The sequence below is a fragment of the Mauremys reevesii genome, linkage group 1, assembly GCF_016161935.1.
Source record: "Mauremys reevesii isolate NIE-2019 linkage group 1, ASM1616193v1, whole genome shotgun sequence".
In the NCBI taxonomy this organism is placed as follows: Eukaryota; Metazoa; Chordata; order Testudines; family Geoemydidae; genus Mauremys; species Mauremys reevesii.
Genome location: NC_052623.1, coordinates 144713528 through 144727086, shown reverse-complemented (window position 1 = coordinate 144727086; position 13559 = coordinate 144713528). Strand labels below are relative to the sequence as shown.

The window sequence follows — 13559 nt, the reverse complement described above, 5'->3', positions numbered from 1 at the left end:
CTACATATGTTTATATCTATCCAGTGTGGCTCAATATCTGATACATCTATATATGTTCTTATTTAATGAGCATATGATTCAGTGTAGGCCTAAATTTAGCTTCATCCCATGCAAATGCACTGTCTATAATCATAATTAGCTGATCAAAAGTGCTCAAGTTTTCAAACATAATAGAAAATATTATATATTTATACATGTTAATGAAATTAAGCCTGCCAAATTTCAAGCTTCCTGTTCTCTTCTTTGGTCTGGTCTACACTACGGGGCGGGGGGGGTGTCGAACTAAGGTACGCGACTTCAGCTACGCGAATAGCGTAGCTGAAGTCGAACTACCTTAGTTCAACTGACTTACCCATCCAGATGCGGCGGGGTCGAACTCCGCGGCTCCAAGGTCGACTCCACCACCGCTGTTCGCTGTTCGCGGTGGAGGAGTTCCGGAGTCGACCGGAGCGCGTGGGGAGTTCGAACTATCGCGTCTTGATTAGACGCGATAGTTCGAACTCCGAGAAGTCGAACTCACCGCGTCGACCCGCGCGGTAAGTATGGACCTACCCTTTGTTGTAGCATTCCATTTTTTGTCTTTAAAAGGCCAGAGAGTTATGCTGCATTTTGAGTGCTATAATGATGCTAAACTCTTTCCTCGGTAGAAGTATAGTAGTAGATGCTTGCCATAAGTCTTCCTGTTATGACTTTTTTTAACATTGATTGATTTACTTAGGTACCTAATTCAATAAGGACCTGATTTAAAGCCTATTGAAGTCAATAGGAGTCTTTCCAGTAACTTCAATAGATTTTAGATCAGGCTCTGAAAGCCCCTTATGGAAAAAGATAAGCCAGTCAATGCACTGTACCAATGGTTGCAATTAAAATCATGACATTTGCAGTATTCCCTATACTACATACTCAGTTACCATGGTATATGGATCTGTTTATAAAGGCAATGACTTACATCTACTTCCTTAAGTAAAAACTACCCAAAATCGGTGGGTTACATTGCTCAGTAAATACTCAATATGAGGTCAAATGTTAAGAAACTAATTTCAACTTTTCCAAAAAAATGGGCATTGGTTAATCTAATTCACCTCAGTTAAGTTAACAAGTGAATTATTTAAGGAAAGAGAAACCAAGCAGAATGAACTGATAAAAGAATTCTTTGATGTAACTTTAGTAACAGTACGTATACTGCCTATAACTGACAACCTGTATAGCTCAAACACTGTTGCATTCCTTTACCTGGTATATCTGATTACCTCTCTTTTGAGAAAACAACTTGCACTGTCAACAGGTCTGTTTTATCTAAAAGAAAGAATTAGAAACTAGAAAAATGGGTTCTGGCTTCTATATACTGTATATTAGTGAAATAAAGACAATGTGGGCAGGGCAATAGGAATCTACTTGTACATAAGCTCAACCAAGCTGATAGCATTGCCATCTTCGTGCAAATTTTTCTGTATTCTCCGCAATCTATTCATTAATTTTTTAATCATCATGTTTCTGCTTTCTACTAAGAAAGATCTCATGAGTCAGTAGGTGGCATTCTTCCTTATGAGTCAGTACTCAATACAAGATGAAATTAAATAATCTAGATGATTAAAAACACTCAGTTTGCCTTTTTGGAGTTTGCAGTGCTTCCTTGAACATGCAGTGGTAGTTAATGAAATGCAGTGGTAGTTTATATCGGTGAAATATATTGCAGCCACAGAAGCCATTTTGGCTCATTCTTTCAGGCACGTGGGCCTGTAAGGGATAGACAATATGAGAAACGGACTTGCCAAAGGCCCTGGATGAGATAGCAGGCCACCAGTATTCCACTCACTAATCCAGAGCTGGGCATGAAGGAGTGAGATGGGCATAAGAAAGGGGACATATTGCAGTAGTTGTCAGTATCCACCAAAAGACTACGCTCACTTCTTTCTATGTTTATGCATTGTCCATAAAACATTTAGGCTTATTTAGAATGTATTCACTACTCAGAATTCATTGTTCAAAACAAAACGGTCTTTTGTCTCTATACTGTTTGCAAGCAGCTTGTTGTGAGTATTTGAAATTCAAGTTGTACTGGTTATTATGATTAGCTCCAATTAGCTTTTAGAATTAGGTTTCTGCTGTAAATCCTATCACTTACTAATATAAAACTTGCTTTTCATAAACAATCTCCCCCATTCACTTAAAATTCACCATTTCTACAAATATTTCTGTAACACACTAAAAGCGAACATAAACATAGTAGAATCTAGTTTGCTTAAAGAGGTGACTCCATAGCCACAGTTTGTGTAGTATTTTCCCCAGCTCCTAGGATATTCAACATGAATGGTTACTAAAAACGGTAAGATGTAGCTCTCATGAGTGAAGTTTTCTGAGAGAGTGAGTACAGCCCTCTTGAATGAACTTATTTTTGATACTTTCAGGAATTCCATCCCAGATAATGGTGGAGCTCTTTCCTGGAATTAATCAACTGTTAAAGGAGGTTTGATAGTGGCATTGAGTGCCAGCCTCCAGTGTTCAACAAATCCCTCTGGCTTTCAACAAGGGCTAGTAGTTCATTGTAAATTTCCTATCTAAAAAATGGTGGACGACCAGTTATACTGTACCAGTTTGTATCCCTCTCCCGAGCTCACATAGTTGACAGTGAAAGGTTCCACTTCAGTGGCGTAACCAGGTTCTACCAGCAGGGGGGAGCAAACACATAAAAAGGCGCCAAAGCAGCAAAGAAGACCCCCCCCCCCAAGTCTTGCCACTGAAGACTGAAGGACTTGCCGCCAAAGACCCGGAGCAGCTAAAGGACCCGCCGCCAAATTGCCACCGAAGACCCGGAGTGGATGAAGGACCTGCCGCCGAATTGCTGCTGAAGACCGGGACTGCTGGGGCGAGTGTAAAAATTAAAAGGTGCCACTTTTGGGGAATGCGCTCAGTGGGGAGCAGCCGCTCCCCCGCTCCCCCCCTAGCTACACTATTTATGACCCCTCCCATGCAAAGATAAATACCATACCGGGCTCTCTCTGAACCAGATCAGCTCAGACCATGTACATTCTTTTGCACCTGAGAACAGCCTTAAAAACAGTGAGCAGCACTATCTAAAACCCAAGGTCAAATGCAAGTGGTACAAGAAGGTCAGCAGTCATAATATAAAATACAATTGCTTCTGCACCCATGACTGATTGGTTACATTTGACAGCTCTCTGTTTCGTGATACCGTTAGACATAGGGAGTATGAAATTCAGCATCAGTAACTCCAGCCTCTCATTATAGCTTTCTTTAATGTGCTATGTCAGAACAGCTGAGAGAGCTGAATGATGCAGTAAGTTTGAAAGGATTTGATAATAAAGTATATGTAACAGCAACAGATTTTATTCTGTGCTTGCTAAACTTCAACCTTAGCTATACTGTAAATCTGAAAACCGGGGAAGTTTATTCTTTATTTAACAGGAAAAGGCAGTTATTTTTCTTATGTCCTTTAGATACACCCCTACACCGATATAATGCGACCCGATATAACATGAATTCGGATAGAACGCAGTAAAGCAGCACTCCGGGGGCGCGGGGCTGCGCACGCCGGTGGATCAAAGCAAGTTCGATATAACGCGGTTTCACCTATAACGTGGTACGATTCTTTGGCTCCCAAGGACAGCGTTATATGGAGGTAGAGGTGTAGTTATCACAGAATTGACTAGCGATCTTAAATGACCACTCAAAAATCAGTTGCTTAATAGAGGTGACCTTTCAGTAAAAGTGGAGCAGAATATGCCGAGGGCTATTTTTAGGATAAGAGCCTAATTATTGCACCCATTTACAAATGAGTACACTGAGCCACAGAGAAGTTAAGTGACTTGTACAGTGGCACAAGTGAGTTACAGGAATAGCTGAGCATACAATCCAAGCGACATAAGTGCCAATTCCCTACTTTAACCACTAGACAGGACTTCCTGTCTACCTTCAGTCTGGCATATTCATTCCATTAGTTTCAGGAATTATTTCGTAGTGTGATACAAAGAGATTTAAGAAAATGGTGGGGGAGCCAACCAGAGAACTCCGACAAGCCTGTGGTAAGGGACCCCCCAAGCAGAGAGGTTATGCCAGAGAGCTATGCAGAGCCTGAAGCCACAGAAAAAGAAAGGATGATGCTGCCAGTAACTCTCACAGCTGGGAGGTAGAAGAGAGGTATCAAGGTAAAGGTAACACTACCATCCCTCCAGCCTTAGAAATATAGTCTGAGATTTTCAAACATCACTTAAGACATTTGGATGCAAAATTCTCATTAAAATAAATTGGAATTGGGCATCCAGATCCTCTAAAGAGCTTTGAAAATCTCAGCCATATTATTTCAGGAACCTGGAATCAAAATATGATGAAGATAAGCTATCTGGCCAGAATATTTAAAAAACAAGGGAACCAGTAATCGAAGATTAGGTTAAAAGGTGTTGTGCTGTAATTAGATGAGATCAGACAAATCAGAGAAGAATTTAAAACCAAACGCAGCATTCTATACTACCCATTCATGCCCATAGACTTCAATGGACTTGCACAAATGTGATGGAGATCAGGATTCAGCCCTTACTATCTGAACCACTTTCCTCTGGACACATTCATTGGTACAAAAATGCTGTATTATTGCATGATTATGGAAGGAATTTAGGTTTGAATTTTCAGTGGCGTACACTAACTTAAAATGTTTAAATTTGGGGGTGGCTGATCTGACTCACGTCAGGGCCTGATTTTCAGGTCCCAACCACCTGTAGCTCCTCCTGGTATCAGCTGAAAAGGTATGCCTTCATACATATCCTTTTCCGAACAAATAATTAAAGAAGAAAAAGAAGTCGGGTACTCACTGATCTGGTTGGTCGATGCACTATAGAAAGCGTTGACAGTGGTTGGACTAGTAAACCACCTGTAAAAACAGCAAAAAACAGCAATAAAATATTGGTTGTCAGTGTGCTGGGCTTGTGAATGGAATAATCAAAGATAAAAGGCTAATTCAGTTAAATGAAACCAAGAGATTAAAAGCAATTAGGTACATGACAAAATTGCAGAAATAATTATATTTGTAAATTGCTATCTGTGATTTTTGGATCATTTAAATCTATTATCTACCAACATTATTTTAAATGACTATAATCAAATAGTGCTTAACAGAGCCGTCACTGGAGGGTACACTTGCTAACACTTATTCTATTTTTGTGTTCTTTTTTAAGTGATTTTAGTGCTTATGAAAGATGCCAAACTGACAGCCTTGGACACTGAAGTCCTCTATTTAAAATGAACAGGTGCCACACAGACAGTAGCAGTGCAAAGTCCTTTGCACTGTCTCAGCAATGTACTTCAACCCCCTCATGGAGAAACTACCTATAGAAATTAGAGGAGTTTACTTAGAAATGAGTAATGAAGGCTTTTCAGTCCATGGCTTCTCCTGCAACCCCTGACAAAGTGACTACTCATGCCTATTAGGATGATTTCAATTATGTGGATGTATCTCTAATAAGAACAAAAGAAAGAAAAATGATTTCAACATTCTGTAGGCCACTCAGCAACTACTGCTAATTATTTTATCACTAGTAAAGACTGCAATAGCTTTCAGCAACTATTAACCAATGGCCTAGAAGTGAAATATTCTGTACTGTGGGCTAGGGGACAATGCAAAGGACGAGGTTACAGGAACTCCTGAAATTCGAATCCAGCTTTTCCACTGATTCATTGAACGGTCTGGACTAGCAATTTAATCTTTTAGTTTCCCCATCTGTAAAATGATTAATATATTTACTTACCTACTTTAGAGTCTGATCCAACCAACACGCACATGAGTAACATTGCTCAAATAGTTAGTCCTATGGCTTGAGTAAAGTTACTTGTGTGTCAGTGTGAGTAGGACTGGGCCATTACACAGGTAGGTTAGTTAATGCTGGAAGATGTAATATGCTAAGCATTATCCCCTTCTGCCCCACAACTCAGTGATCTTCTCCCCCTCTAATGTCATTTATTAACAAAAGAGTCAGTTAGTTATTAACAAAAGTGTGGTTCATCGTGGTTACAAATATTGCACTGGTCTGCAAACAATGTACAAAAGGATTATTTTCAATTGGTCACGTGCTTTCCTTGCTGCTCTCTGTGTTCTAAACCATAAATGCAATGGACAAACCTGAATATTGGAGCTTTTCCACTAATATTGTAACAGAACCTGCACCAGCAAGATTTGAAGGATGTAATATTAACCCTGGCTGAACTTTTACTGCATCTATTGAAGTTAACAGCAAAATTCACATAGACTTTACTGGGAGTAGAGTCAGACCCTCCCTACAGGTGAAATTCTGCCTCTACTGCAGCCAATGAGAATTTAGCCATTGACTTCAATGGGGCCAGGATTTCACCCTAGGTTTTTATAATGAAAAAATTAAAATAAAATTAAATATAAAAATAATGAGAATTAATGGGTAATCTGTGATAAATTAGGCCCAGGTGTAATAAATGTCTGTACATCTGAAGGGAAAAATTCTTGAATTATCACATGAGATGCTAGAATTTCTTCAGTATGTAAGATCAAAACTTTAGAAAGTCTCATTGAAAGTCAATAGCACTTAGGCTCCTTTAGTGCCTAATTCACTTTTGAAAATGTGGCTTTTCCATCTAAGTTATTTAAGCCTTGCAGTTCTGAATGGAGTGATGCCTAAATACCTTTTAAAAATCTAGGCCTTAGCATCTCTGTGCCTCACTGCCCCTATCTGTACAATGGGGACAACGGCACTTTCCAACCTCATAGGGGTGTATGAGGGTAACACAGTCTTTAATGGAGAGGTGCTTATATGGTAATGGCAGGACATATAAAATCATATATATGAGAGAGAGAGAGAGATTAAAATCTCATGTAACAGGATCATACACAATAGAGATTAAAAGTAGCAAAGAGTCCTGTGGCACCTTATAGGCTAACAGACATATTGGAGCATGAGCTTTCGTGGGTGAATACCCACTTCGTCGGATGCATAGAGATTAAAACATTTTAAATTATTTAAAATTATTTAAATTATTTTAAACTGGGATAGAAAACCAGTTAGTTCTGATTTTACTTGCCTGCAAAGAACAGAGTCAAGGGTTTCTCTTACTACAATTAATGACTTCACTATTATTGAAAACAGTATAAGGAATGCTATTTTCCAAGTGTTAGTGATGCCATTCAATGCATCTATAAAAACATTCAACTCTGAATTTAGGTCTTAGTAGGCAAAAATCCTCTCAAGTTAAAAACAACAAATATTGAAAGATAAATGTTGAGGAATCCCTTCTGAATTACTCTGCTTTAAAATATTTTCATTCCCCTTTAGAAAAGTGAAATCTGAAAGTGAAATTTAGAAAGATTTATGGGGTGCAGCATGGACACCTGACCCTGAAGTCCTTACTTAGGTAAAACTCTCACTGAAGTCAGGATTTGCACCAGTGTGACTACTGATGGTGGGTTCCCTTTTGCTTGAATGCTCTTCCAAACCTTAACCATACAGTAAGTGCCTTGGCACTTTTAAAACCAAGCTACACAGCCTCAGAGACCACGTCCTTAATTTCCAACTGTCTGGTCCCTTCCCTGAGACCACCAAACACAACCCTTTCCCAGCACCCCACAGCCTTCCTAACCTATGTTTCATCAGGTGCAAGTGAGACACTTGTGAGCTCACGAATACAATACACTCCAAGAACCAGCTAAAAGAAATTATCTAAAGCCATGGTTTTCAGCCTTTTCAGGCTCAGAAGCCATTTGTAAATGTTAATGGCCTGATGTGACCCAGTATATAAGCTGGGGGAGGGAGCGTTGGATCTTGCCCCGAGTGGCTTATGGCCTGTCACAACCAAGTAAACAGGCAGTGAGGAGGAGGAGGGGGAATCAGGTCCTGCCCTATGGATGAGTAGGAGGCCATGGGATCTGGTTCTGTCACCACTGAGGAGTGGGAGGGGAAGGCCTGTGGCAGAGCCCACCCCACACTCACCTCGCAGCAGTTACTCCTGCAGCTCTAGTCCCACAGGGCTGGCTGGGCCTGTCTCCTCACTCCAGCCATGTGCAACCTCCAGGCTCATAGTGCCACTCAGGTTTGGCCCTGCTGCCCTGACAAGGTCCTGCTGGGCCAAATTTCTGGAAGTGGCATTGCCACCTGCTGCTAGGGTTACCACCTTTGAAATGCAAAATAAAAAGCACCCACCATCACAGAAGGCAAGCCCGCCGCAACCTCAGCCACCAACCACAACTCCCCCTCCTTCAACAGCCACTTATAGTATGTGGAGAGAGAACACATATAGGTGAGATTGATAACATTTTCTTACTTCAACTGCAGAAGTTGGAACGCTGCAGCATCTCTAGGTGGACACAGAAACTTTTAACATTAGATATCCCAGTGTATTGTGATAATAATGCAAATCTTTACACCCACGTAAAAATTAAATTATTTTTTTTTGGCAACTGGCAAATCCATAAAAAAAAACAGCCAAGCCACCTAAATACCGGGCAGATGGTCACCGGACATGTCAAACCCGCAAAAAAAACCACAGAAATTGGGCTTGTTTTTGGCTTACTTGGCATGTGAGTTGCTTGTTGGCTAGTTTTTGGCTTGTAGCTTGTTGCTTCTTTTTTTTATTGGCTCCCAGGAAGCAGGGGCAAGGTGGGGAGAGAGTCAGGGGTGCACAGTCCCAGACTGCACGCTGGGGGGTTCTAGTCACATAGAGTGTTGGGGTTCTTAGGGATTGGCTTGTTTGGGCCTTGTTTTGAAATGGGATTAGCTTGATTTTTGGCTTATTGTGAAAGTCAGGGCATTTATTTACCATGTGAAAGTTGGCAAGTGTGGTGGCAACCCTACCTGATGCCTGGGATTGCAGCAGCACTCACTGTAATTTCACCTGACCTCTCATCATGGCAGAGGAACAGCTGGGCCAAACCTGAGTAGTGCTGCAACCCTACAAGTCACAACACCTGGAGCTGAGCTCAGCCAGCCCCATGGGAGCCACTTCATGACCCTTTGAAACAATCTGACAACCCACTTTTGGGTCATAACCCACGGATCGAGAAACCCTGGTCTAAAGTACTGAGACACTGGAAGCAAGCAGCCACTTCTGGCCCAGCAGAGACTCTGGCAAAGCTACTAAGCCCCATAAATTTTCAAATGTAGGTAGGGGGATAGGGCAAGAAGAGGCTAAGGGACTGGGTTGAGATCAAAGAAACATCTGCACTGGGAGTGGAGTCAAGCAACTGGATTGAGTGGGAGCAGCAGATAAAGGCACGTGGGGAAGAAGTAGGAAAGAAAGAGCAGGGTAGAAGGTGAGATAATCAGAGCCTGGAAAATGTCTGATTTCAGTGACATGAATGTAAAATAAGCAACCGAATTAGTTATCTGTGGAGTTATAGTCGTAATGTGCTTTTTTTGGCAATTGCAATTCTTAGTTAAATTGTGCAATAAAGGATAGAATCTTAAAATGGCAGCGTACATTCCTTAATCAATACATTAATCAGCCTCCCTCTCTCATTTTATTTTCAGCGTTGTGCTGCCACTTTTACAATGCAGGAACCAGAGAATTAATCAATTGAAACATCAAAGAATGATGTCATAGCCATATCTTAAATATCCATCATTTTATGGACTCTAATTGCCAAGGGTAATCCTCCCTGCAGAGTTTATTTAAGAGAAAGGCTTTTTCCAGAAAAAAATCTCTGTAATAAAGTGATGAAATGGTGGAAATATTTTAGTAAAACAGTGAAAGTCAGAAGACGACAGGTGGTTCTGGTGAGAAGGGGGGAGCAAAAAATAGAAACATTTATTTATACTATATTTCAGTTTCACATCCATCCACATCAGCAGTCAGAGCAATGATCTGTGAGGGATGCAGACACTTGGAAAGTGGGGCTCACCCACAAGAAAAACTGCATGGCTTTGCAACGGTCTGCAGGACTAACCACCAGTTTAAATTCCTTCGGTCTGAGGAGAGAACCTCAAGGGCCACATCTGAAATACTGGACATTTATTTTTTAATTTCAAAGTATCTCAGAATATAGTCAAGTATCCACCAGGATGTCAGCCTCAACCCAGGTGTTTGTCACCCTTCTCCCACAACTGCCTTTCCACTTCCTTCTACCGAACCACTTACACATGGAAAGTACTCCCTGACATTATGCTCTTCTTCTCCAAATCCCTTCTCAAGATTGACCCAATGACTAAATTGCCACATAGTTCTAGAGCCTTCTGAGGTTAATTAATACTTAAAATATACATATCGTATGTTTTATCCCTCTCCCCACACCCTTTTATTGTTGCTTGGCTTCTTATCTTTAGAGCCACGCTGGACTCAGCCTTTGGCTAGCCTGAGGAGTCTGCACCTATTCTTCCTGGATGTATTTGTCACTTCAAAGTTAGATTACTGTACCTCACTCTGCCTGGGGTTAATGGTAAAGGTTGGTGGGTTTGTACAACACTCAGCAGCCCATCATGAAAGGCCACAGAGACTATATCATATCACTGTTCCACCTGCCTCCATTGGCTGGATCCACTTCACAGTCCTTGAACTTATCCTTAAGAGTTGGCACAGGGTCTATCTTGTAGACCACTTCCTTCTCCGTGACCACCAATACAACTCCCACCGCCGAATTGCCGCTGAAGACCCGGCACTTCAGCGGCGGGTCCCGAGGCGGAAGGACCCCCTGCCGCGGGTCTTCGGGGCACTTTGGTGGCAGGTCCCGGAGCAGAAGAACCCCCCGCCACCGAATTGCCGCTGAAGACCTGGAGCAGAAGCAGCTCCGAGGGCCCGGGCCCCGCAAAAGTTTTCCAGGGCCCCCGGAACGAGTGAAGGACCCTGCTCCAGGGGCCCCAAAAAACTCTCGTGGGGGCCCCTGCAAGGCCCAGGGCTTGGGGCAAATTGCCCCACTTGCCTCCCCCCACCCCGGGAGGCCCTAAGCACACTCAGGAGAGTAAGGGGGCACTCCTTCCTCCACTTCACACAGGCATAGGTGACCCACAATCTCACCCTATATGGACATTAGGTCTATTAATCTTTTTTTCAAATGTAGCATGAAGGGCAAAGAAAGACCAGATCTAATCTACTATGCTACAATGTGAGTAAAAATGCCTTCAAGTTCTCCTTGAATGAAGAGAAACAGGATAAGAGGAAGAAATTATATTCTATCTCTCAGTGAACAGGGGAGTAAATCCCTTATTTTTTTAAGCATATCAGTGATGTGGAAATTCTCAGAGTATGGCCCTAAAGGTGTATATTTCAGGGATTACCTGCCAAATAATTTCCTACAGATGACATTTCCCTTCATAGTAAGAACCTATTCAGTGCACATTAATGCAGCTAAAAAATTCCTTTCGCAAGACTGAAGGATAGAAGGTGTTTATCTACTTTTCTATAAAGGAGAAAATGTTATTTCACTGCTCCCTGGAAACTCATAATGGGCTAAAGAGAATATATTATCATGACCTAACTGTGTCACACAAGGCTATAGGAGAGTCTTCAAAATCATCCCTTCAGAATTAACCCTTCTGCTTTCAAAGTAATGTGTTCATGAGATTTTAGCAGTCACACTCACTGTTGAAGTTAAGCTGCTAAAACCAAGGACTATGCCTCAAATTCTGATACCCTTAATAACAGGGAATACTACAGTACATCACCCTTTGAGTAGTCTCATAGAGTCAAGGGGACCACTCCTGGCCTAAGGTGAAACCAGGTGTGAAAGTAACTTAAAGGACTTACCGGTACTCCAGAGTCCTTATGAGGGGGAGGGGCCTCTACCGGAAGAGACAGGGCTTTTAAATCCCCAGGCTCTTTAAATCAGGATTTAAAGGGCCCGGGGCTGGGGCAGCAGCAGCTGGGAGCCCCAGGCCCTTTAAATCACCCCCAGAGCTACCAGCTGCAGAGGCGGCTGGGAGCCCTGGGGGTGATTTAAAAGGCCCGGGGCTCCAGCTGCGCTACTTCAGTGGAGCCCTGGGCCCTTTAAATCACCATCGGAGGGGGCCCAGGCCTCTGGCGGAGCTTCAAAGGGCCCGGGGCTCTGCTGCAGTAGCAGCAGCCGGGAGCCCCTGGCCCTTTAAATCGCCTCCAGAGCCCTGCCACTGCTACCCCAGGGATCCAGCAGCAGGGCTCGAGTGATGATTTAACAGGCCCCAGAGGGTAGTGGCAGTGGGAACCCCGAGCCCTTTACATCGCCACCCAAGCCACGCTGCCGGAGCCCCGGGGTAGCAGAGGCAGCCGGGGTCTCGGGCGGTGATTTAAAGGGCCTAGGGCTCCGGCTGCAGCTATCACCATGGGCCCTTTAAATCATCCCATAAGCCCTGGGGAGGCGGCGGCGGGCTCCGGCGGCTATTTTAAGGGCTGGGGCAGTAGCTGCGGCAGGTGCCCCAGGCCCTTTAAATCGCTGCCTGAGCCCCGCTGCCGCTTCCCCAGGGCTCCGGCAGCAATTTAAAAGGCCCAGGGCTCCAGCCGCTGCTGGGAGCCCCAGGCCCTTTAAATTGCCACCAGGAGAAGCTGATCCGCCCGTTTCAGCATACTGGCAAGAGCTGGTGCGCTGTACCAGGGTGGACCAGCTTACCCTCTGGGTGAAACCCAACATGAGTAAGGATAATAGAATCTGATTTACAGGGATTAATAATATACTGGAGACAACTGTCACATTAGTTGTAACGTGAAAAATGATCTTTAAACCTAAAGATGACAACACCTATATGAAATATGACCAGCATAGCTATGCATCAGTGCTACTTTAAAGGTTTTATGCAGTGCGATTACACTAATTGACTTTTGTATAGGTCTTAATTGGAATTTCAAGGATTTGATTACCCATCAGTAAGAAAAAAGATTTGATTACTCATACATATTAGACTATTGTATATAATACATCTTAATATTGTAATTTTAAAAGTAAATTTAAAATGTTAAAATGAAATTAATTATTTCTTATTCCACATCACTGCTATCAACAGCAGGTAACTAACAATGCTGGCTGCTATTAGTAATAACAATATTATCTCTTAATATTCTATTAATGGAAAATGTATTGAATAAAATCCCTGCTGTGCCATTCTAAATTCTTACTGGGACCACGAGAAATAATCCAATTTTAACTGAGATTCAATTACTCTTTCTTTTCATTAAATTAAACATTTAAGCTCCATGAATATGAGGAGTGTGATGCTGCATTGGAACAGGACTGCCCAGAACTTTTAAGAAGTTTGTTAAGATATAAATATTTACAAGCATTTCTGAGTAATTACTGGGTTTTTTTCTGTAGTATTATTCCTTCACAATGAGGCACTGTGTGCAATTTTAATCAATGTACATGTTTGCCTACTCACTCTGTTTTTGGAACTTCTTTTCTAAGCCAGTAGAAGTCAGACTGGGCCAGATATTTGCGAGTCTGCAATACGTTGCCAAAATAGTCATTTTCTGAAAACTTCATCTGTGTAAATAAATCATAACCATTAAACATGACCAACAGACACAAAGATGACATGAAAAGAATCAGAACTTCGACAGTAATGAGATAATAATAATGACTAAAAATGAATTGGTTAAGGAAATGACATTATTCACATTACAACAGTTAG

At 42.2% G+C, this 13559-nt stretch overlaps 1 protein-coding gene across 3 annotated transcripts in view; it reads right to left on the bottom strand.

Moving 5' to 3' along the window:
* PHEX (phosphate regulating endopeptidase homolog X-linked) overlaps positions 1–13559 on the bottom strand; it is a 133641-nt gene that overhangs the window by 29344 nt on the left and 90738 nt on the right. For all 3 annotated transcript variants that reach the window (XM_039520930.1, XM_039520931.1, XM_039520932.1), the window contains 2 exons: positions 13308–13411; positions 4827–4885 (listed from right to left, as the gene is read on the bottom strand). In XM_039520930.1, the coding sequence (XP_039376864.1) occupies positions 4827–4885; positions 13308–13411 (163 nt within the window). The remainder of the gene's footprint in view (positions 1–4826; positions 4886–13307; positions 13412–13559) is intronic.